Source organism: Artemia franciscana, unplaced genomic scaffold (assembly GCF_032884065.1).
Source record: "Artemia franciscana unplaced genomic scaffold, ASM3288406v1 Scaffold_1123, whole genome shotgun sequence".
Lineage (NCBI taxonomy): Eukaryota > Metazoa > Arthropoda > Branchiopoda > Anostraca > Artemiidae > Artemia > Artemia franciscana.
Window position 1 is genome coordinate 80,943 of NW_027062745.1, and position 26,878 is coordinate 107,820.

General features: G+C 34.4%; 1 protein-coding gene across 1 annotated transcript in view; it reads left to right on the plus strand.

Moving 5' to 3' along the window:
• The window catches only part of LOC136042337 (nostrin-like), a 76,099-nt gene that overhangs the window by 30,699 nt on the left and 18,522 nt on the right, over positions 1-26,878 (plus strand). The window contains exons 4-10 of the mRNA XM_065727299.1: positions 4,743-5,001; positions 10,056-10,144; positions 13,276-13,411; positions 18,680-18,844; positions 20,698-20,850; positions 22,285-22,437; positions 24,539-24,653. Coding sequence (XP_065583371.1) covers positions 4,743-5,001; positions 10,056-10,144; positions 13,276-13,411; positions 18,680-18,844; positions 20,698-20,850; positions 22,285-22,437; positions 24,539-24,653 — 1,070 coding nt within the window. The remainder of the gene's footprint in view (positions 1-4,742; positions 5,002-10,055; positions 10,145-13,275; positions 13,412-18,679; positions 18,845-20,697; positions 20,851-22,284; positions 22,438-24,538; positions 24,654-26,878) is intronic.

The following is a 26,878-nucleotide window of genomic DNA, read 5'->3' on the forward strand; positions in this document are numbered from 1 at the left end:
AAGAAAAGAAATCAGAAGTATTCATAAGAACAGGGCTCTTATTGCACTTTGGCCTTAACGGTTATCAGTGGCAGTCTTGGCCTCTCCTGGGCCCGGGCAAAATGTTGATTAGACCCCCCCCCCCTGTCTGTCACAAAATTTTCAGGCAGAATTTTCAATTAATGTTTCAATTTCTTAATTAATTAATAGTTTATTGATTATTTTTTAGTTTATTATTGAAATTATTCAGCTCTTATTAGTTATTTGAATTTAATTATTTCAACTATTACTATTTAATTTTTAGGCTCGTAACTTTTGATGGGTGAGACTAAACTTGATGAAACTTATATATTTAAAATCAGCATTAAAATGCGATTCTTTTGACGTAGCTATTGATATCAAAATTGAATTTTTTAGAGTTTTGGTTACTATTGAGCCGGATCGCTCCTTACTACAGTTCGTTACCACGAACTGTTTGATATATATATATATATATATATATATATATATATATATATATATATATATATATATATATAATATATATATATATATATATATATATATATATAAATATATATATATATATATATATATATATATATATATATATATATATAAATATATATATATATATATATATATATATATATATATATATATATATATATATATATATATATATATATATATATATATATATATATATATATATATATATATATATATATATATATATATATATATATATATATATATATATATATATATATATATATATATATATATATGTATATATATATGTGTGTGTATAAAACATCTGTGACCATCTTTTTTTGGAAAAAATGCCAAATTTTGTGTTTGTATATAGCAACTTGAAGCCCTTTTCTAGTGTTCTAACATATTCTCATGAAAATCGCTCATACTTTCAAATTGACTTTCATGAATTTTTAACCCCTTTTCTTCTAAAATTGCACAAATTTTGGTTTATGGTAATAATTTTGATGGGTAAATTTAAAATTAATGAATGCTGCTCATGTAGAATCCGGATAAAAACAGATTCTTTCGTGTCTAAATAATTATCAGTCTGATCTCAAATTTGCATGTGCGGGAGGTATACCACCCTCATACCACTGTTTACGTTTAAGCTTAGGTTGTTTTTTCATTAGGATGCCTTGAGAACGGTAGCCACCCCTTAAAAAATTTGACCCTTTAAAGATTTCCAAAAGGGAGGTTCTAGAATGTCAAAAACTTTTGACAGTTTTCGTGTTTTCAGGAGAATCTTAGGATGGGCCTTTTTAAAGACGATTTCAGGCACCCCTCCCCACCTTTCGTGGAAAGACCCACTAATAGTCTTTCACTCCACCTAATAGTTGATGCTTAAAACGTGCGTTTTGTCACAGAGCAGTGTACTTTAAGTTTAGTTATTTCCTTTTTTTCCTTAATAATTTAATGAGGTTGAGGGTTTGTCCACTGTCAGAAATCATGTACACTAGGTGGCGCGTGCCAAGCCTGGAGGAACAGTTTCAAACGTTTTGGGGAGTGTACCAAGCATTTTGTGCGGCATTGCGGCACACATTGCGTACCAAAATGTACATCGGGTGGCTGGAAGTTGGCAACCCCTCAAATGAAGTCTCAAGTTGATCTGCTTCTTCAAAGGAAACGTAAAATGATTGCCTAAATGATCGTTTATATTTTACAGACCACGTGTATCCTTAGGGACGAGTGCACTCTGCCCGCACTCTGATGTTCTGGTATCTGAAACCGGAAGGCTATACAAGCAGATTTTCAATATTTCGAGTTCGATTGGCTGTCTCAGAATTTTCAAGCAATAGTATTATTGTCTTCTTTGATCGAAAGTTATTTCTTTTAGCCATACAACGTCAGAAACGGCCCAATTGATGTGGCATGAATTCTATGTAACTTAGAAATGACGGTAGAACTTCATATCTTGTTCTAATAATCCCGTTTCCATTTTAATTCGACCAATGATTTAGCAAGATTACCTACGAGAAATGAAAGCGGGGCTTCTCCATAGCAAGATTTCTTATTTCTTAAGAGAGGGAAATAGAGCTTTGACTTTCCGCTCGAATAAGCCCTCTCATTACAGTTAACAATAGTGTTCCAATACGTTTACCCCTGTCGAAAAAAGGGATCAGAAAAGATTATAGTCAGTGACCTACGTTCTCGGTGAAATTCTTGTTGTCCCATTTAAACTGATATGAAATTTTTGGGCATGTTTAGTTTGCTGCTTTGATTTTGTTGAAGTCCTCCGCCCCTTGGGTGTATTTTATACCCTTTTTTTCAATTATCCATTGTTTATGCTAATAAATTTTTGCGATAAATTTAAACCTAATGTGTTTCAAATGTCTATAATAACCATAAAAAGTATATTCTTTGATTGTTTAGTCTTAAAAAAAAAATCGAAACTATATTTTTTTTTAATTTTAATTACTGTTGACACGGGTTGCTCTTAATTTATAATTTATTACCACAAGCCCTTTGGTGCAACCCGCATATTATGAACTGTAGTTACAGAACATATAGACAGTAACATTAGAGGTCATACTGTCTTACATAATTGCAGACCGACCATTTGGGGGAGATAAATGTTTTTTGTTTTTTTTTAAGGAAAGGTGACTGGAGCTTCAAAAAGTGTAATTAGGTCCAAATCTTCTGTATCGAGGTCTTGGGTTAATGCCCCCCTAAACTCTCTCAATATGGAAGAATATGTTCGGATAAAGCTCCTACTATCGGATGCTGATGCGGCACATATACAGAACTTTTTTTGGGGGCAATAATAATAACAATAACAAAAATATTTGACAATTTGAACGACGAGTTAGTGCCCAGAAGAAAACTTTGGAATTTAAGTGGGAGGAGAGAGCACCCCTTCCTTCGTACGTACTTCTTCTGATGGATAACAGCTCCTCTGTTATTGCAGAACTTCGTTGAATGTGAAACAAGAGACTTTTTGTATGCTTACCTGCAGAGAGATGAAAGGTTTGGGGAGGCAACCCCCTAGGAACAGTATTTTGCGATGACCCTAAGAACTATAACAGGAAAGTTTATTTGGCCATCGCATAGGCTACCCCTACCCCCTCCCCCCCACTGGAAAAAAATCAAAGAGAATGTCCTTTTTTCACGGGTTATTATCACTTTTGAATAATTAATATGCAAATGTTGAACTTTAATGTCAAGAAATGACATTAATGGTAGCTGGGAGGAGGATGCCCTCCACTTTTATCTAGGACAGCCCTTTTTATCTAGGAGATATTGGAAACGACAGAAACTAAATAAAAAGAACAAGTTTTCATTAGTTAAAACAGTCTATTATTTTACCGTAAAGTGAAGAACAATGTTAAAATTTGAAATGAACACAAATTATCTTATTTATGAAGTGGGTTGGTTCCTCCTGGAACCATCGTGATTTACACTTGAGTAACATGTTGAACATATGTAACATAGAACTTAGTATAACATATAGAACTTAAGTAACATATATATATCAAGTAACATAACCTTATAACATATCGATTTTGCTCTAAATAAAACATACGCTAAGCTTCAGTTTAAAGAGCAGAAGGTACCAGATAGCCTACAAGACAATTGATGTTAGTTTTAAGTTTTAATGTGTCACTTTATTTTCATTTAAAAAAAGAAATCCTTTCTTAAAGTTGACATTCTCCAAAATAATAATCAATTGTTTTTCTTTTATTCTTCTTTGAGTCACGATTAGTTGATCATGATTATGGTCATCCTCTTATTAGCTTGAATTTGTTTTCGCATTTAAATTTTCTGTCAAAGATAATACAAGTAATTTAGAATATGCATGTTCAAAGAAAAATATATTGGATTCCAAGATTCTTGTGGTCCCCTTTTGGAAGAAGGCGAGAAAAAACCTGGCACTCTGAAAGGATGTTCCAGGTGTGATGAAAGCTAACAAAAATTAATTTTTTCGTTCCAGGTGAGCTCTTCTGTCTTTGAAGTAAAATGCTGTCCTAGAGTAAATTTAAATTTTAAATTTAAATCTAAAAAGCGAATTAACAACTGGACCGGTTGAAAATTAATTTTGTATTCATTTTCGCATTTAATTTTTGTGAATATGGTTAAGTAGCGTGTTTAATGAACTAACTTCTGCACAATTATCATCAAATTGGGAAAAATGTAGGCAAATAACCAAATTTATGAGAATTAGTGAGTATTACAACATTAAAACTCTACATTTTTGCTCTAAGCTTTGTTTAATGTCTTTTTGTAGCATGTGTTAAATATTTTGTTTTCGAGAAAAAATTAAGTGGTTGATAAATACCCACTTTGAATGGTAAGTGTGGCTAAGAACCAATTTCCTCTTAGCCGTTTTGGCGTTCTTTCTCAAGTTGCCGATTAAAGTTGTGACCCCAAATTCGTCAGTGGTAGCTCTTCGTTTTAGATTGTATCTGTTTGCCTTCAAGCCATCATGTTTGCCAATTACTGTACGCCCTTAAAGTTGGCTCCTCAATCTCGGCTCTGAGTTCCCTATCCATACCACTAAGATTAGCGACACCCCGTTCTCCCTAGAAAACTCATTACATCGTAGAAAAATCCTCGAAAGCAAGTGTAAAACTGTCTTTTGTTAGAGAATAATTATTCCTTCTCTCAACCCACGTCTTCTCAATCTGGATGATCGCCCCATCTCACGTCTTGGGAACTTCTTACTTATGCCTAAATTCCCTGACAGTCACTACCCACTTTCTTCAGTTTACTCAATTTAATTTTTCCAGGACGTTGGCACTTTCCCTGTCAGAAGATCTAGTCAAGCCATTTCGACATGTCATAGAGACTCAGTATAGAACCAGAAAGGCGGTTGAAGTCACTGTTGACAAAACAGCGAGGTCATTGGCAGAATGGCGTGCAGCCCAGGCTAAAGCTAAAAAACTGTGTTATATGTGTGCCAGAGACAATGAAAAAATGAAAGACGTTGAGTTTGGCGATTCCAAGCACGGAAGGTTGAGAACTTTATCGGAAAAGGAAACGGTCAAGGTATGACAACGGGAGAAAAGTAAATTTATTTATAATTTGTAACGTTATACAACGTTATGGCCGTTGAATTTTCTTCTCTACCGTCAAATTTTTGAATTTTAGTCCAAGGTACATGTCCATCAGTTTTCAGGCTTTATCTCACCGCTGAAGGATTCTTATGCTTAGTCGCCCAACCACTACAAAAAAAGCATTTACTCAAAATTGCATTTTTTTTTTTAATACTAAAAAACTGTTCTAAATTTATAGTTGGCCTACCTAGTAACGTATATATCTATGAAAATAATTACATATATTTGAAAGATAGAGGCTAAAAGGAAAGTTGAAGGTCCAATGTATAAAACGGCATTCTACACCTAAAACTCCGATAGCAGTCAGCTATTGTTAGACAGAGCTGTCATATCTCAAAGAAAACTGCTGCTAAAATGTAGCTAAAGATCGTTACGTTCTACTCCCTTAATCCTATCTCCGCTTTCATATCTACGTCATTGGTTCAAAACTATTTTTGCCAACAGAACATGAAGTGGTGCATGATAACATGAAGTATTTTTAGAACTGAGACTATTTTGATGACCGTTCAATGTTGTTTTGTGGCAAAGTTGACTTTGCTTTTTATTCTTTCTGGTAGCCCCAATTTCGATTGATGCTTTTGAAGCTCAAAAGACCAATCAATCGCGTTTGATTTTTCCTTACGCAATCAAACCCGACGAACGAACAGATGTTTCTTTGGCTAAATTCTAAAAACAAACAAGAGCTAAGAGCTCATATGGCACTTGTGACGAGGCGAGAAGAGCTAAGAGCCAAGAGATCATATGGTATGAGCTCTAACAAAATTCTATGGATCAATAGATTGATTTTAAAAGGAAAATAAGCGGCTTAATGCCGGTCAGGATTTAAAATAAGAGCTCGAGTCACAATGTCTTTCTAAATATCAAAATTCATTAAGATCCGATCACCCACTCGTAAGTTATAAATACTTAATTTTTTCTATTTCTTCCTCTCCATTTAGCCCCCCAGATAATTATAGCTTACTTTATAAGGAGAGATTTACTTTATATTGGATAGTTGATATCAAAATTATTTTCAGATTTGGATATTTTCAATTTTTATATGCCAATCCTCCCATGGGCTTTTCTAGTAATGTATATATATAATTGTTTAATAATTTTGTAGTTCTTGGTCGCAGCTAAGGCTTCGTTCGTATCTGGAGGTTTAATTTGGGGGGAGGTGTAGTGGGGTCTCCCAACTCTTGCATGACGACCTTTTAGGTATCTTCATTGGAAAAAGTGAAAAAACAAAAATTTCCCCTAGCTTTTGAAAAATAAATTAGTTGTATCTTCATTTAGAAAAACATAAATCCCCGCCCCCCTACATTTATGTGAATTAGCAACACATTTCATACCTCCGTGCTAGGGTGGAAGGCGAATGACATTTTATTACTCTGAATAGTACACGCATATGCAATGTTACACCCCCTCCACTCACAAGGTGCTGGCCTCATCATGTTCTCTGGAGCAATATTAAAATTTTTGCTTGGTAAGCAATATGAAAATTGAGAAATTTTTTTATAGAAAATATAATACATTGATCTGTTTATTCTTAACCATTTTTGCCATGCTGTTTAATATGTCGACTTGCATTAGTGCATAAAGCTGTAGTGCGCATGCACTTAATTCCGTCATTAAATGCAACCAACTTTTCACGAACACTTTCTTTATGAATTACTAATTTAACACCTGATAAGTCGTGCAACAGGCACAACCGCAAAATTGTGATTGCCTAATGCCAAATCTTTTAGTTTACCATCAACCGACTCCTTGATTGTGATAAAACAAAGAACGCAGACAATAACTAGCCCAGAAATCTGGAACACTGTCCTGGTCATGTCATAGCTGACTATCAATGCTAAGCAAATTATTACACACTATAACAAGGCCATATCCAGGGGGCACCTGATTTGACACCCCCCTCCCGTTCCCTGAATTTTGTCCGACTCGTAAAAAAGTAAAAAAAAATGCATATAAGCAAATTTGGAAGATTTTTGTTTAGAACCTGGATACGCTTCTACAAGCATTAAATATCGATCCTATTAAAATTCTCCCCGTGCCAATTAAGTCCCGTAAAGCCCCTGAGATGTAAACTGGATGTCTAAAATTTTAACTTAATCTGTATTTCTTATTTATTTAAACACATTCCGACGATACATTTTGTGTCTAAATTCATTCCTGAACGCCTCATTTTTAACTTAACTACTTGAGTACCAACTGCTCAATTACTTGAGTACATAGCAAAAAGTACCCGATCTGCAACTTTACCATAAATCAAAATCAAAGTTTCTAGACATATCAGGTCTTTTAGTCGGTTTGGCTTTAATGTCAAATGCGCTAAATATATAAAGCAAAAACAGGGGGAAGGGAGGTGCCATCGGAAAAAGTTGTAATTATATGACTTTTATAATCTACGCATAAAGGTTCATATGAATGGCAAGTCCGGTTTGACCTCAGGTCCTGGGAGGTTAAATAGATCAATACCCAAAACTGCTGCTGGCTTGTCTTTTCAGGTACTTATAGGGAAGGGTAAAGAACCCGAAATACTGAAACCAGTCTCAAATCAAAGTTAGCTAGTCCACTTACCTTCCAAGATTTTCTCAGGTTCACCTAAGTCGACTTTGTGCAGACTGTATTCGAGTTCAAATAGTTCTTGAAGACAAAAAAAAATTCATAAATTTATTACCTACAGAGGAATTTTAGCTTTAATTATATTAAATTCTAGATTGATAATCTCATCTATTCTTTTTGAGAATAGTTAATTGGTAATGTGGCCAAATCCAGGCGGGATACCCAGTTTGACAACCCCCCTCCCTCCCTGATTTTTTGTCTGGCTCGCACACAAGTAACAAAAATGCATGCAAGTATTTTTTTTGGGCACAGAGACCTTGATAGTCACTGATCATTTTTGTGTCCCCCCCTCCCTCTTGAATATCTTCTTGTAACCCCCTCCCCTGAACAAAAATACCGAAGACGGCCCTGATTGATACTATTCTCAAGAGCAAATTGCTAATTCTTTTAAAATTTCTACTTCGCCATACACTATAGTAAAAGTGCTGCTGTTTTTTTTTTATCTTCCCATGTTAAATTGCCGAATACCCGGGTCTTGCCAGTTTCTCATACTCCTTGGAAATTGTAGACGAAAAATCTAGGCTGTCAAGACGCACTTTTATTGTAGGCACCTGTTGCCTACTATGCGTGACAGGTTACTGGAAGTTGCTTCATATGTGTCGTCTCTGAAGACTTTGAGGATATAACCAGAGGAAATGAATACAAATATTGCAATAAATGAAGCTTAAGAATAAACTAGTTCAAATTATTGTTTTTTAATTTTTGCAAGGGGCTATTCAATGCATTATCAAAAAGTTCCATTTGAAATTTGAATTAAGAGAGGTGAACAGGCGTAATGAAAGCCATGCTGGTTCTTGAGAATTTTTTTTCCAGGGGTGATTGTATCCAAATAATGGCTCTAAAAGATCGAAAGAGGGTGGATTCGATAAGAAAATATAAGTTCTAGTGCTCTTTTTAAGTGACCAACACGTTTGGAGGGCAACTGGGCCCCCTTTAACTCCTATTTTTCCCCAAAGATATTCGATCAAAATTTTGAGATAGCCATTTTGTTCAATATAGTTGAAAGATCAAATAATTATGTCCTGGGTGACCCCCCAAAGTTCGTGGGGAGAGACCTGTAAGCTATGTAATTTCCCCTTTGTTTACGTATAGTTTTTATAATTCGGAAGTATGCAGACATTTTGTAGACTTTTTGGGAGGGTGGGCTGTGCTTAAGGTTGATTTCTATAGGGAGAATCTTCCATGATGAAGAAAATTTCTGGGGGAGAGGGGTGAATATTTCAGGGCAAATTTTACACTAAGGCGATTGGACCCTGCTATAGGAAACTCTTTTTAGTTGTTTTACATTCTCTTTGCCAAATTTGTCATATGGAGATGCTGGGGGAATTATCCAGGGCCTTTTTTACGCGTGTTTTGATTTTTGGGAAATAAATAATCTAAAATGTATGTGTTACTGCACAATTAGTTTATTTTTCCAATTGTCTCCTAATATACAATTGTCTCCTAATAACTTTTAATAAAAAAAATTTGACCGCTTTTTAAGAAATGGAAAGCTCAAGAAATTATTTTGGATTTTTCAATTCTTACTAACGAACACCTACGTGTACAGTGAAGGCTTACCTAGCCTTCTAGATAGAAGATAAACGTCTTTACTAAAGGCTTCAGGTTCTAACTATTTCAGCATTTGAAAAAAGGAAATGAATGCATTTTGGAAAACATGAAATTATAATTCTTGCAATAAAATGTAGATAAAAGCCAGATTGAACAAATTGATAGAACGTACTGAATTTAATAGGGTGAGTTATAAAAATAATTTTAACAAATAATGTTCCATACCACCCTATAAACTAGTTTTTTTGGGGGGAAGAAAAATATTTTGAACAAAACTAACTTCTAATTCTTTGAGTAAATTTTGTGATAATTAAGGAACAAAGAAAACAGTTTTAGCTAATCGATTGAAGATACAGAATTTAATAGGGGGGCTTTGCAACCATTTTAACAAATATTAAGCATGGTGAGTTATCATATCCGACACTTCCCTTTGCAGTGTGGTAGTCAATATACTGCGATGTCTATCCAATTGTCTATTCAAACTTCAACTTTTTTCTCAATTTTGGGTGTCGTCATTTTAGTATTGTGATTTTTTATGGCTTGGGCTGAAGCAACGGAAAAGCGAAGAAGCATTCCAGAAAGCAGATGTAGAATATTATGTATTGCAGAATATTTATATTATATATATATATATATATATATATATATATATATATATATATATATATATATATATATATATATATATATATATATATATATATATATATATATATATATATATATATATATATATATATATATATATATATATATATATATATATATATATTGTAGAATATATGAATTATGTATTGTAAAATATTTTAGTATTGTGATTTTTTATAGCTTGAGCTGAACCGACGAAAAAGTGAAGAAACATTGCGTAAAGCAGATGTAAAATATTATACCTATTGTGTCAGTGCTGAATGTGCTAGGTAAGTGTAAAGAGTTTTTGTTACAATGAATAAATTTAGCATTCAACATTGCCAAAAAAAGAAGAAGAAGAAAAAAAAAAGAAGAAAATGCTACATTGCGAAAATGGAAAGAAATTCCAATCAAGGAAGAGAAAAAACTTCTAGATCCCTGATAGAGTATCCTCAGTCGACCTAGGTCGGCTGACAATGTTCTAGAGTCTTAATTTTGAAAAAGAAAAAAAATGTAAATGACGTCACACTCAGATGCATTTAAACAGCTAAATTGATAAATGACAGCATTGCAATGATACTATGCATTATATTAAAGGTGTCGCATACAAAGAATAATTTTTCAGTAGCATAAAATATGTCTAGAGGATGAATTACAAAGTTTGAGCAGCACCGGGGGGCATGAGGATTTAAAAAATGCCTTGGTCGGGCATGGTCCAAAATCGGTTGAGAACCACTGCTCTAGATGGCTGTTAAGGAGATATTTATTGCTAAGATATGACATTTATTTCAAGCAATTACTATTGCAGCCCCCAAAGGGCCAAATTTGAATTTCAGTGTCAATAAACAAAAACAAGACAAAACCATAAAATAAGGTCATTAAAGGTCAGTGTCATTTTGAGGGAGGAGTAGTGGATATATGTGCTTCGAAACCTCTTCTCAGTTAAATATTAACATTATGGATGCACAGGGGCCAACCCAGTGATAAATTGGGGGGGGGGGAGGGTAAAGATAAATTGACTCAGGGATTATAGTACTGGTTAAAAAGGATAAATAAAGCTTTTAGAATATAAGGTAAATTCTTTATTGAGACAACACTGTAAACAAATATGTAATTATAAAATAAATCAAGCGGCCTTTTTTGTTGTTGTGGGCTAGTTTATCAAAAACGTCTTCTGCATTGACTGGGACATCCCTGTGTATGGATAAGGCCAATCCATTAAGCCTTTCTCGACCTGAGGCACTCCTCAGGGTAGAATTCTCAGGTTAGAAAAAGATTGCTCGCACGTGGCCGAAATGACGGGAATCGTTGCACCAATCTTCAAAATTAATGTAATTTGGGAAATGTTCTTATCAAATTTTTTTAAGCACGTCGTGAAATATTTTGGTGCCACGTTTCCCGACTGTATCTGCATTCTCCGCCACAGAGGTAAGTCAGCAATTTTTTGTTGACTAAGGAATCGCTGATGTAGCTGCCGAAAAAAAGTACATAAATGGGATAAACAGGAAGCAGGATCCTCTGACACTGTTGCGTAGTTATCCCTATACGTTTGTTTTAGAGCTCACCTGGGCGCTCTAATGCTGATTTCTTGACCCAGTTCAGTTGGCTCAATAAAAAGTAGAGGAAACGTAGCTTTACTCCTCTTTCTCATGTCTCTAACGTTGCTCTTAAGATCTAAGCGGGGGGGGGGGTTTCGCTTATTTCAATGAAAATACCAACGGCCATTTTAATGGCAATAAACTGCAAAAAAAAATTATTTTGAAATTTTGGAGGGACAGATCCCCTCTCTCCCCCAATTAGGAGCACTACACACAAGAGAAAATCCCTCCAAGACTGGTTCAAGAAAAAACTTGAATCAATTTGGCCGGGACACTTTTTTTTGGGCTAAATAATTATTGTTTTTTCAAATGAAATGATCTTTTTTAATAAAATAGCTAGGGAAAAAACTTACTCCAAAAATGTACTTTTGGTAGTTTCATCAAGAAAACATCTGAGAACCCTCTCTATTTGAAGTTTCTGTTGTTTTTGGGAGTAAGGAGTATAGCAAAGATCATTTCATATGCCAAGCACTATTCGTAAGTCACAAGATCTGTATTTTGAAAGAAGGTATTGATGAAAAATCTTAAGAGAAAATCTTATATTTTTCGAAATATAAAAATATGTAGGAAAATATTCAAACATTATTGTAAAAATTTTTTTACAATAATATACTAGAAAACAGAAATTAATCAATAGAAAGACATTGTACTAATTCTAGAAAACCGTTTCTTATTTGAGAAAGCATTATGTTTTAAGCGGTAAAGTAAATAAAAATAATTTATTATTTCACCTTTTTTGCTCTTAGGATTGTCAGCATATCTGAGAAAGTACACAAGATCTATAGTTTCTGATTGCTAAGATTTTGACAAATTTTGTGACAGACTAAATACTTTACTGACTGTACCCATAGCTGCAACAACAGTGCATCTCTCAATAGGAGAATTCTCTACCCATCTAGTCTCGCAAAATTTTCCTCAATCTTGTTATTTTTGTCCCTGTGATAGGATTGTTTTCTTGAACAATTTGTTTGAAAATTGCAGAGCATTTATGAAAAGTTCTAAAGCAATTAATGACTTCTTTCAAAGTTCCAAGATAATTTCTTATAACAGGTATTTTGTACGAATGACACAGGGCTAAGTTTAAGAAGTGACTTGCACAGTGAGCATAAACTCCATGGGGAAAGCTTTCACGGACTACAAGAGCGCAGCCTTGAAACTGGCCACTCATAGATGAGGCTCCATCATAATCTTGTCCCCTAAATATTTTGAATTGTAATATCTTAAAAATATGAAAATATACCTGGAATAAGAATATAAAATAAAAATTTTAAATACAAAGTATTAAAACATATCTAATTAAGTATATCTAATATATTCAAAATTTATCTAAAAAATATATAAACCTAGGTATATATTAATATATAAATTACTAAAATATATATCCGAAATAAGAATACAAAATATAAAAATAAAGAAATTAAAACATAAAAATATTAAAAAAATCTAAAGAAATATGCCTAATATTTTTTAAAAATACCTTTAAATATATATTTTCAAAAATATAAATATACCTAAAATATATATTAACATAAAGGTATCTAAATAACATTTCTGTGAAAAAAAAATTCAAGAAAAAATAAAAATATATCAAAAATACATCTAAAATATCAGTTTATCCGCTGCTGAAATAGGAAAGTTCTAACGGAAGAGTCAAGTCATGTTTCTTCTAAGAGTATAAATAGAAATGTTTGGGGTTGTTAATTCTTTTGTATTTTTTTTGAAATCAAATAGCCTGTAAGGGAGTGAAAGAAGGAATAGACACCTCATATATTTATTACTTATTATGTATTACAATTATTTATTCACACTGTTTTATTTTTCAGGTTAGATTGGGAAGCTGCTACTAATAGGGGTAGTAGATGCTTCCATGCCATGGAAGAAGAGCGATTGACTCAAATGAGGGATATAGCATCACAATATTTGTCTGTTGTCAAAAATTTGAGTCAAAAACTTGTACAGGTATGACAGGGTGATGATTAGGACAATTTTTTCCCTCTAGCATATACCAGATTTTTCCTCCAGATACCAGATTTACCATTATATATACTGCTAGCATGGTGTCTGTAAAGCGCTTGTTTGGGTGTCCAAAAAAATCAGTTATTTTAATATAAAGTTAATTCGCTGCAAAATGTATAATCAACTTTTTAATTGTTCATTTCATCCATTTAATTGTTCATTTCTCCAATTTTTAATCGGTTGACTTTGAGAAAAAATGAGCGTGGGAGGGTGCCTAGTTGCCCTTCAGTTTTTTTGTCATTGAAAAAGGGCGCTAGAACTATTAATTTCCGTTCGAATGAGTCCTCTCGCGATATTCTAGGACAACTAGGTCGATATGATTAACCCTGGGAAGAAAAAAAAAAAAAAGCACGCATCCCTGATCTTTCTTCTGGCAAAAACTGCGAAATTCCACTTTTTTTGTATAGCAGCTTGAAACCTCCATGATAGGGTTCTCCGATACGCTGAATCTGATGGTGTGATTTTCATTAAGATTCTGTGACTTTTAGGGGGTGTTGCTACTTTTTTTCGAAAATAAGGCAAATTTTTCTCTGGTTCGTAACTTTTGATGTATAAGATTAAACTTGATGAATCTTATATATTGGAAATCCACATTAAAATCAGATTCTATTGGTGTATCTATTGATATCAAAATTCTGTTTTTTAGTTTCAGTTACTATAGAGCCAGGGTCACTCCTTACTTACATTTCGTTACCACGAAAAAGCTATAGCATAGCTTTTTCATGGCTTTTTCTCACTTTAATAAATGATTTAAGATAAAAAATATTTTACAAATAAAATTCAATAATAGAAAAAAAAAATGAAAGTTGATGGCTCTTAGCATTGATTTTATTACAGAACAGATTAGTATGGACAGACAGATTTGGTATAGATCTTGGTATAGATTTTTGTGGGTTCTACTCACTTTAATGGTACAAAATTTTAAGTAGAAAATAAAAAAAAACATTTACAAATAAGATACATTAAAAAAAAGGCTTTTAGCATTAATTTTAGTATAGAATATGCATCGGCACTGTTTCTGTTTTTGAGAAAAACAGAAACAGAAAAAAACAGTTAGAAAAAAAAACAGAACAGAAACAGAAACAGGTCAAACAAAAACAGGTGACCTGTTTCTGTAATCTGTTCTGTTTTTCGAAAAAACAGAAAACAGCTGTTTTTTCAAAAAAACAGCTGTTTTAACAGCTGTTTTTCCTGTTTTTTCCTTACTTCTTCTATTTCTAATAGGAAAGAAAACATCTTCTTGTTAAATCCTTTTAGTTACATACAAAAGATGAGCAACTTCGTGTAATTCAACACACTAGCGTATTTTTAGGGGGGGGGGCGAAATTTGGCAAAACTTGTCATAAAATGCGTCCAATCGGGTGCAATTTAACCAAAAATTCTTAGGCCTAACGGCCGAATTGCATTTATTCTCAAATTCTTTGTCACTCATATATTATAAAAGATTGTCGAAAAAAAAATCGATTCTGACTCCAGAAGTCGAACTGATCCGTTACCTTGCAGAAAAGCATCACCTTAATTAGGCTAAAAACAAGAGGAAGAAGGACAACGGAATGGAGAGGGGAGAGGGAAAAATAGCAAGACCTCTTACATTAATGACATATAGTTTTATTTTCAAGTTTCCCTTAACTTCTCCAACCATAGAATTCAGAAAGCTTTTCTGTAAGAGCCAACAGTAAGGCAAAGAAACAAAAATTTTCGTTCCCTAAACCCTGCCTAAGCCGGGGACGAAAATTTTCACATTTCTTTCGTTTTCTCGAACTTGCTTGACATTAATAAGATTTTTCTACATTCAATAAGAATAGCAGACTTATATACCACGGTTGTCAAAAAATCTCTAGCCCCCACTCTTTATAGGCTACTGGTACTTACGACCTTTAGGTGGGACGACCTTTTGGTGGGCTAAGTAAACATATGAGGGACTGTCTTGCTGCCGCTCTTTCTTCTAAAGTCATTCCTTCATATGTACAAGGATCAAGATAAGCTGGACGCTGGTAGAGCTCCAACTTGAATCTAGGATTTTGCACAAAATACTTTTTTAACTGCATAAGCAGCTGATCCTTCAGGCGATTCTCAAGCAGCCTCTTCGATCTCGCTTCACAGAAGCTCACCAATCCCTTGATCACCATGTATGCTTTGCTTGAAGTAGTGTAAGTGGACCCACTAGCCAGTTCGGTGGCCTCTTCAAAAGGGCTCAAACAACTTGTTGCACATTCTAAAAGTGGCAAGTCTTGCTCAGTAAGTTCAAGTTTTCTAATTTTCGCATTGCGAACATTTACATCATAAAATTTCTGTAGAGCAGATTTTCTGTGTAACATGGAACTAATCATCACGTAAGTGCTATTCCAACGCACTTTCATATCATGAGGGATGTGACCACTTAGTCCTATTTCTTTGCAAAGCCCTTCAAAGAGGTCGTGTTGAATATTTGACTTTTTTAGCAGCTTGAGTGTCCGACGCAACTTTTTGAGTGCACCATTGAGTGAGACTGAGTCTTCAATTTCAGTAAAATCATTTGCACCAGTGGCCCATTCATCCCATTCAGTTTCTGTGTCGGAGTCGTACTCTTCCAAGTAATATACATCTGAAGCAGTGTCAACAATGTCTGAATCTATGATATCAGGAAGGTCATCTTCTGTCAGATCAATCTCTGAGGAACATTGCTCTCTACTAGTCCCTTGTTCGGGTTCACCTTCATCATCTGAATCACATTCCGGTGTTTGCTCTACGTCAAATTCATTTCTCCCCAAAATTTGAGGCCATTGGTGACACTGAGGTGGAGGCAGTGGCCAAAGCAAGATGAACGTTCAATTCCACCAATTTGACAAGCTTTTACGACGCTCGAGCCAGAATCAGTTACAACACAGAACAATTTGTCTTCAAGTTCAAATTTCTTCATGGCTACTATGATTGCTGCAAGTATATTTGCTGCTGTATGCCGAACCTTGAGACGCTTAAAGTGCAAGATGCAACTGTGAACTACCCATTTTCCACTGACTAGCTTGGGGTAATGTACTGTCACTGCCAAGTATCCTCCCCCTGTATATGACCAGCAGTCAAATGTTAGAGATACCTTTCGTGCCTGATTCATATCCAATTTCAGTTTCAATAGTTTCTTTTTCTTTGCTTGAAACACATGCCTTTTTATGGTACGACCCGATGGAGGCAAAATACCACCTGTCAAGGAGTGTATCAGTCAACACATGGCTTGCACGTCAAAAATGGAAAGTGGTAACTTGTCTGCAAGTACTTTTCTTACACACTGTTTTGTCAATTTAAGTTGACTTGAGCGGTTGCGCAACATCAGAGAACAGATATCTCTAGTTCATTTTCTAGAGAAAGAAAAATTACTCTTTTGGTTTTTTGGCTGTTCTTCAGCTATCCCACATCCTGGCAATGAACCCTGTACTGTACGACAAACAACAGCTTCTGGGCCATTGGCAACATTATCCATGTCCTGCCGTGCTGGTACAGTAGAGGCAGATGACTGTACTTTCACCTTAATCTTATGAACATTTTCCAGGTGATTGACAAAATTAGTTGAAGAGCCTCCACTAGCCTTGATAGTCTTTTTGCAAACCTTGCAGGTGATGCTGCATTTGTCTTTCACACCATAATTAGCCCAAACTAATAAGAGCCTCCACTAGCCTTGATAGTCTTTTTGCAAACCTTGCAGGTGATGCTGCATTTGTCTTTCACACCATAATTAGCCCAAACTGGCTTTTTCCTTATGATTTTAGGTAAAACTTCTACCTCTTCATCAGAGGAAATATCCATGACAGTTTTGCAGTAGTACCTGAAAGTCATTTGAATCAGTTTTTTTTTTTTTTAATTACAGACAGGCATTTGTCCTACAAGAATACTGATACACCCAGTCAGGGTGACTAATTTTTGCATACAATGTAGTTATCGATAATGTTGTGATGATTCTTTTGAAAAAAAAAATGAAAAAAAAAATCAATGTGATATTTGAATTCTGCATGTCGAACTGTGTGGTACTAGGGATAAAATAAGTCTGAGTTACAGCATAGTACAAAAAAGAAAAAAAAGGAAGAAGTTAAATGGGCTTGTGCTGTATCTGGAATGAGCTGACTGATAACAATAGGCATGGAACCCTCACGCCTACAAAAGTTCAAATAGACTAGCATGGCTAGTCTAGTTTAACTGTTCATAATTTTTACTTTTAGGATACTTGCTCCAACGCACAAAATTAGACGAAGGAAGGACTAATTTTTGCATACAATGTAGTTATCGGCAATGTTGTGATGATTCTTTAAAAAAAAAATTGAAAAAAAAAATCAATGTGATATTTGAATTCTGCATGTCCAATTGTGTGGTACTAGGGATAAAATAAGTCTGAGTTACAGCATAGTACAAAAAAGAAAAAAAAAAGGAAGAGGTTAAATGGGCTTGAGCTGTATCTGGAATGAGCTGACTGATATCAATAAGTCTAGAACCCTCATGCATACAAAAGTTCAAATGGACTAGCATGGCTGGTCTAATTTAACTATTCATAATTTTTACCTTTAGGATGCTTGCTCCAGCATACAAAATTAGACGAATGGAAATCGAGCTTCTAGTTTCGATGTCGCTATGATTTCACCTGAATATCAAAGAAATTACTCTTCTTGTTGACAAAGGACGATTCCGGTATCATACCCGCTAGATAGCGCGGCATTCAAAAAAAAAAACAGAAAAAAACAGAAAACAGATAAAAAAAAAACAGAAACGGAAAAAAACAGACGAAAAAAAAACAGAACAGAAACAGAAACAGGTCAAATAAAAACAGGTAGCCTGTTTCTGTTTTCAGTTCTGTTTTTTGTAAAAACAGAAACAGAAACAGGTAAGAAAAAACAGAAACAGAAACAGAAAACAGAAACAGTGCCGATGCTTAGTATAGAATGGATTAGTAGAGAAAGACAGATTTAGTATGGATTAGTCTAGGCCTTAGTATAGGTTTTCATGGCTTTAACTCACTTTAATAATAATAAAGAAAAAATATTTATAGCAATAGAATTCAATAATACAAAAAAAAACATGAGAAACATCTACAAATAACTTTCAATAATAATAATGAATAAATATTGTGGCTCTTAGCAATTTATTTTAGATACTAGGTTTTGGCAGAGGATAGCAGTGTTGTGGTGTGACTTCTGTCGTGTTTATTGGCTCAGCTTCGGTAATTATCTATAATTTTTTTTTTTTTTACAGATTGCTGACAGATTAAATATTCCGATAGCGTGCTGTAGCATCGATTCTGACCTGCAAACCGTTGTATCCCTTCGGAGTGCTGGATCAAACGTATCGGAACAACTTTTGCCTGATTTTTACGCCGAGCATGTGTCGAATGTTATGAATCGAGACAGAAGAAAAAAGGTAAGAATAACTTATGAAATTCTGAATGTACAAAATACTTGCATAACTTGTTGTAAATGGCAAGAAGTGAGGAGTCAAGACCCCAATAACCTCTCACTTTAATGTCTGTTATTTCAAAGTTTTTAATGTATTTTCACAATTTTTGAATTTTTGGACCAAATTACAAAAATTTTCTCTGGAGCTTGACATTCAACCTAATAGGTGGTAACTGATGGTAGGTAGGAAATCAACCCTCCTCGTTTGTCTTTCACTTTAAGGTCTGTATTTTTTTTTTTTTTTATAACAGAGCTTTACAGAATCCGTGTTGCCAAGACGAGTAGCATCAATGATCCCAGGGCCTCCTTAAAAAAAGTGAGTTCAAAATCACTTTCAATGCCTTTAACTAAACCATAGTACTTTTTAGCTTTCATTTTCACGATTGAGGAGGGTTGGAAAGACTGGGCCAGGACACAAAACTCCGGTGCAGCGGTTTTGTCAATGGACGCAATCATTTTGTCAACAACAGTTTTAACCGACAGAATCTATTTATGGCCGCAAACTTGTTCCAGAGCTTGTCTGCGTTTCGTAGGATTGCTCAAATCAGGCGGAACCTTGGAGATAATCACAGTGGCATGATTTTCATTGTTGCGAGACGGAAGGGATGGGAAATGGGTTTCGCAAGACACCATTTTAGAAGATATAGCTTTAAACATCTGTTTGCAGCTATTTACTTTCACAGCTAGTCTAGAATATGTTACCGCTGGTACATAAGGGACTTCAGTAGTCCCTTGGTACACAAATAACGTAGCAAGGAATATCCAAATCGTCATTGTCACACTTACATAGCAGATCGAGAATATTCTTAACATTAGTTGACGCCCGCCTTAGCACCAAAATTATTTGACGCCTCAAATGCACTGTTGTTGTTGTATAGCTGACGTTTGAGCGGATCAACCTACTTTATTGCATTTTCAAATTTATTTGAATCTTTATCGAACTGCCAAAGTGCTCTCTTTGATTTGCTGTGTACAAGCTAAAATAGATGGCAGTCTACGCATGAAATTTCTCAAATAGGTTTCAAAAATCTAATAATTGTTGATAATAATCAATTGTTTGCTAAGATTCTATTTCAAAATTACGGAAAAAAAACCTTTGACTTATTGGGAGCACGTTGTGGGCTGAAGTTATCTGCATTTATACAATGAATAAAAATAAATGCTGTCCGGCACTGTTAATTAATTATCAGTAATTTGTGATTTGAAACAGACACAGAAGTACAAAGAGCAGACTAAAATAAAAGGAGAGAAAGAGAGAGGTTTCATCTATTTTAGTATATGCTAAGGCATATACTATTACATGAAATCCTCAAGACAAGTGGAAAAGTAACCCCTCCCAAAAGTCTCCCAAAATTGCTTTGCAAATCACTAGAGGTCCAATGTCCCCAGCTCTCAAATGGCCTATTTATGATACATGTTGTCATCAAGCAAAGATCTTTGACTTGTGGATTGGCTATATCATAGCTTATGCCCTTCTATGAGTATTGCATTTCATTTCCCTTACTAATATTAACTTAAAAAGTTAAATAAATTTTGCGCACATTTAAGTGGAGGTTTTATCAGCGGGCAGTTAGATTATCATGCCTTACCAAACATTATTTGGGAAATCTGTGAAGAGTTGTAGGCTCTTCTCTCGCTCGAGTTGTATCCACGGTTTGCCTGACGTCTTGCGAAGTCATGAAGCTAATCCTGTGCCACTTTCGGAAACTTATATGCCAAACCAAGAGTTTAAAAAGCATCAAAATCTTAATTTAATTTTTAATCCAACACCAACTCAGTTTAGAGCAAACCTTCTATCAGCTCATCAAATTCTTTCAGACGCTGGAGAAATGTTTAAATCTCATCTGCGAGGATATTGAGCGAGAAAAAGGAGCTAAAATTGGTGTTGAAAAATTTCAGAAAGCCTTACAAGAAAATCCTAAGTTTGGAACAGACGAATCGCGACAGGAAATAACAGATAAGCTGAAACATGTAAGTAGACTTCTGGATCTTTATATCTGATTAATAATAGCAAGTAAAAATTTGTAGTTTCGCTTGTTGAAATAGCCGAGAAAACCCTGTGACTAGGGTTCTTTTCTCTTTTTGTATTGACTTTCAATTTCTGTTTTCGCTAGAAGTCTTACTTATTCTGGAGTCTTACTTATTGCTAGGTTTATCAAGAAGTGAGTTTTTGTCAATAAATGAAGAATTCAGTGTAAAAGTGGATCAAGTCGGATAATAAATAGTGCAAATACTGGATCACGCCAAATAATAAAAGAAAAAAAAGTGGGATGTTCAATTTTTCTATAATCAAGGTGACAGTGTTTTTTTCATATATGGATACAGCGTTTAATGGGAGAGAAGGCCTAGAGAAGGGTGGAATCTGGATGAGATTAGGGAAAATGTGTTCCGTGTTAGAGTTTTTCGTTGCATTTTTAAAGAAACAAAGACACGACCAATATAGTCAAGTGTTTTAATCTATCTGTTTTTAGAAGGTGCCTTGGAAATAATTTGTTGGGTTCTTTTTTAATATATTCAATTTTATATGACTCCTCCTTAGAGATGCCAGGGTGCCAAACTGGATAAGCATATCCGAGATGGGGAGGTACAAAGTAAGTATGAATCCTTAAAGGATGGAAAGGGGGATGCCAAATTTATCTGTATTTGGATATATTTCATATTTGTTTTTTTCATATATGGAGACAGCGTTGAACGGGAAATAAGGCTTAGAGAAGGGTGGAATCTGGATGGGATTCCAACATCGGGGTATTCTGAATATTCAACGTTCCAAGTTGCTCGAATAAGCCCTGAGAGTTTTTCCTGAGGGGAAAAACTTGAAACGTAAAGAAAAAAAAAAATTTCCGAAATAGTTTTAATCAATTAGTGAATTTTTTGACTATTTGAAAAATTAAAAATTCAAAGGCGAATTATACTCCGGCTCTATGAAAAATCCTGCCGACGAAAATAATTCAAATTTTATTTGTACGAACGATGTTTGAGATTTGACAAATGGCCCGAGAGGGGTTCAATCTAGCCAATTTAACATTGTCAAACTATCTAATTTTGCCAAGTGCTTTTCCCGTTTATTGCCATTGGAGTTTAGGGAGGTGTATAAAGGTGGGATCAAAATGGCATTTTATGTATATATATATATATATATATATATATATATATATATATATATATATATATATATATATATATATATATATATATATATACTTCCGGGGGGGGGGGGTGGTTGGTGTTATTTTTGAAACCCAGGAAATAGGTGAGTCAAATGAACCAATACTAGCATCTGGAGGAGGCATGGGTTTGAAGGCCCTAATTTGACGGATAGAAACTTCGATAGGATTTTCTGTGTTACCAGTGACTGTATGAGTTTTTAATGGAAAATATTTATTTTTATCTATTTGTCTTTTGCAGTTACGATCAATGCTGGCTTTCCTAGAAGCAACGAAGGTCAAGGTATCCAATGCGGTTGCAGACATAGAAAATAAGCCCAAAACTGAAAGTCCATTTGTGAAATATTTGGAAGTTCATAAAGACAAACAAGGACTTATTCAATCTGTCTTAAAGGTGAGTTGTTGACCGTTTACAACACTGAAAAACAAGCACAGGGCCGTACGGTGATGATTTTCCATTGGGAGAACTAATTCGCAGTCCCCTTCTTCTCCCTCCTCTTCCATCCCCAAATACGCTATAATTTAGCTTTTGGAGTAGTAGTTTTAAGTGTCCTTTGGTAACTTTTTTAAGGCAAGAACTTTTGAATGTAAGATTTAAGCTGTTTTTTTCATCTGTAAAGCTGCAAAATATAAGCTGCATCTGTTTAATTTAAGCTACATATGTAAAATATAAGCTGCTTTCTTCATCTTTAAAGCTGAAAGCTGTTAGCTGCATCTGTGAAATGTAAGCTGCATCTATAAAGTTTAAGCTGCTTTCTACTCGATTCATTTTCACTTTCTTTTTACCGTTTGATGCTTCGCTAGTTATGTCTTTACGAGTTTGACCATTGCAGAGAAAAATATTGGCTATACAATGAAAAGAAATTAGCACCAGAGGAGCTGGGATAAAAAAAAAAAATATACAAAAAAAAAGAAAAGAGAAAAGTCAGGAAAATAATTTTTCATAACTTCCCCCCTTATTTTCAGTTTTCTAGGTAAAGGTCGTGCAAAGAATTTGTTTGGAGTATAGTCGTTTTCTGTCGTGCCATGAAGAAATCTGTAAAACAAAATTCACTGTTCTTTTTTGTTTCAGTTATTGACAAGAACCAGAATTAATAAGTAATTAATGTTGTTTGTTTTAAATTATTGCAAGTCAATACCAACCTGTCTCAGGTTCAAATAGAGCCGAGCTTGCTCTTGTGTTTTGTGACAAGTAATCGGTCATGTACACGCTCTGTGTCAATCTGTCAACATACCTCTTCTAAAAATATAACAAAAAATCTTTTGCAAGGGAATGGGTCATTATTCCAGGCATGTTACAAGGGTCGCCTCGAGTTCAAAATAATCTCTTTGGAGGCACTATTTAAGGGAAGGCCGAAGGGCCTTGACTGTCCTCCAAATATATTTGAAGAGAAGGAGATTAATTAGAACTAAGGTAAAAATCTGTTTGGCAGTTTTGCTGCCCCCCTAGAAATTATCCTCCCCCTCCCCACCTCTCTCTCTCTCTCTCTCTCTCTCTCTCTCTCTCTCTCTCTCTCTCTCTCTCTCTCTCTCTCTCTCTCGCGGGTTTTTTCAGTCAAGTCCATTCAGTCCTTTTCCTTTTGACCCACTCTTTGAGTTCGGATGAGCTACCCCATGTAGTTGGTCCCTATGTAGTTTATTTTAGCTTGAATTTAATTAGATATCGCGCAGTAAATCTTTTGATTCTAGGAGTTAAAATTCATAGTGGTTAGGACTATGGCCACAGCTAGAATTTTGTTTTGTCTTAAAGCGGTAGTAAAGTTTTTTGTTTTGGTGAAATTAAATGAAATATATGTCTAAAAATGTCTGATAAACGAGAAAACAGGATATTCCAATTTCAGAATGAGGGGAAATCCATGCATATTTTTCGGGTATGCTCGGCACTGGTCTTTTATCTATGTGATCTTTGATTATTACTTAAAATGTACTTTTCAAATATCACTTTCGTAATTATCTGTAATTATTATCTATTGTAAATTCTCAGACAGTGAAAACCAGAAAGTAATCCACATATTTTGGCCGAGACATCCGCTAAATCAGGAGAAGAAAAATATAAATGGGAAAAACGAAACAAAAAGACTAACCTGATTTTCATTGGTTTAAATCATTTTCCCCGATTTTGCTTTATATTTTTACTTAGCCCGTGGAGAATTGAACTTTTTTTTACATCTTTAAGTAACCATCCAAACTGTTATTTTATGTCGCGTTACGTTCTTTTTGCACCGCTATGGTCAGCATAATATGCACTTAGTGGAAACCACATCTGTTTAACATAATCTTTTCAGGCAAGTATAATATATTTTAACTTGCAAAAGTGGGTTCAACATTCATAAACTGAGTTATTGCATTATATTAATATACATATATATATTAGTATATATATATATATATATATATATATATATATATATATATATATATATATATATATATATATATATATATATATATATATATATATATATTGTTACAAATTAAGCTTAAAATTTTTACAGTTACCATCCTGGGTCCAGGACCTTGACAGTGAAGGTGAGTCACCGTCAGGTAGTGACTCCCCCGATTTCATAGACGAGGGTACTCTAGACGAAGGACAACCAGATAGTGATTTTGGTAAGTACTCTTAAATTAGACGTTTAGTTCCTCCTGTGCCGCCAGAGGAGCCCAGGGCGTCAAAAAGAAGCACCGATCGTTCCTGATGCGTGCTGATGCCCAGACGTCTCGCCAAAGGGGTTAAGCTGTTACTAAAAACAAGGCTTTGATGGAAAAATTGCCGTTAGATTTACTGCTGAAAAAAAGCTATATTTTTAACTGATTTTTTAAAATTAATCAGTCGTCATTGGCTAGGACACATTCTGTGGATGACGGATGACAGATTGCCGAAGATTGTTCTCTTTGACCAACCGTCTAGGGCTACACAGAAATCAGGTCATCCGCGGTTGGGGTGAGAGTTTGTAATAAAGAAAGATTTAAAGGAAACGGAACCTTCCTGGGAGGGTGTAAAGAGGGAAGCTTTGTTCCACATTGATACTAACAGAAATATACCGCCTTCGATACCTTATCATCAAGTAAATAGCTGAGCCTAGTTAATGGTAAAATTGCTAAAATGTACTATACCCCTTTGCGCCATGTTTGCTCAGGTCAAATTGTTTCCCCTTATTAGTACGGGTCTTTTACTTACTAAAATCTATCAGTTGAATATGAGATTTTCTTCTTTTAAACCTTTCAAAAATGGACATGAATACATCCTCTATGTCTGCAAACAGGACAGAAAGGGAATCACTAAAAAACAAGAAATCATTGAAAAAAAAATCTTTTTCATTGAAAAAGATCATCATCGAAAAAGCAAATAAGATTTAGTGCTTTTTATAATAGTATTTGTATTGTAGTAATAATATTCTAAATTGTTTTTCAATAATATTTGTACGTTTTAAAATAATATTCGTATTGTTTTCGTAACTGTTAAATCGGTTGTAATTTAGCCATAAAAGTTAGTTGGGGATAGGGATCAGCTATAGGAATCATTCAATTGTTTTAATTTTTACTTCGAATATTTGAATCTAAACTCCAAAATAGCTGAAAATTTTTTGTTTGTAATTGAAACGCCTGGTGAGCGCTGATAACGTCCTATTTCTTGTGTCTTGGATTCTCTTACTAACCCATAAATGTAGAATTGCCTCTATGTACTATACGATGCTGACTTACCGTAATTTTCCCTTTTCTAAATATTTCTTTTAACCAGCTACTTGACATGAATTTGCTGAGGATTATTGCCGCTATTAGTCGCGTTTCCCGCAACGCCAATGCTACTTGTGGGACAATTATCTCTGCATTAGCAAGCTGTACTAAATGTCTGCTACAAGTTGGACAAAGTGAATCCGAACAATATATGCATATTTTTCTCACAAATTCGAAGTTTTATACTCGCAAATAAATGGTATTAGCCCATACTCTTTATCTATTGTTATCAGTGTTAATATGCAGCACTAAGAGAACGAGCTTCACATGGCAAAGGGAATTTTAGACCTAAAAAATTTTCAATTAAAAATTAAATTAAAGAATAAATAAATAAACATGGACATGTTTTACATGTTTCAGACATGTTTGGACGTGTTTTCACAATACATTTTTGCACTCCATTCCAAAAAAGTATACATCCCATACCCTGATTAGCACAAAAAAACTTTTGTGCAATTTTTCTAGATTTCATTTTTTTTTTAAACAAAGATACAGAGGGGAAGGTAATCTTCAAACTCTATGTGTTAATTTTTCTCATCTGAGAGGCATCCAAGGTAATTTTTAATTAATGTAAGGCTTCTACCATAATGCTTCCGAGTCTCTTTATAGAGGCTTGGCATATAGGTCTCTTTATAGAGGCCTATATTCCATATAGGAGAACTCCCGCTGGGGTTGGGGAAAATTTGTTCGCTGAGTTCTTGTTATGCACACTTTTTGTTGTTTTTTATTTTAAAATAATGAGAAAAAAACAAGCCAAAGCGCACTCTTTGGGCGTCATGTGTCACTATATGATTGGCTTATAAAGTCAAATCTCATAAAGAGTAATTAATTATAAAAATTAGGTTATAAATAAGCCCATAATTAGCTTTCTATGATGTCCATGTGTCTGCTCCAGCCTTTTCCGTTCCAAAACTATCTCACAAATTGCTCTTTTAGTGCACCATATGGCACTTATTATTGCCTTACCAATTCTAGACATATAAAAAAATTAAGATATAAGATTTATCTTTTATGAGTCCCTAAACAGCTCTCTATGATGTTCCGATGCCTCAGTAGCGAAGAAAATTAAGAGGATATATCACTGCTGTCCATGTAAAAAA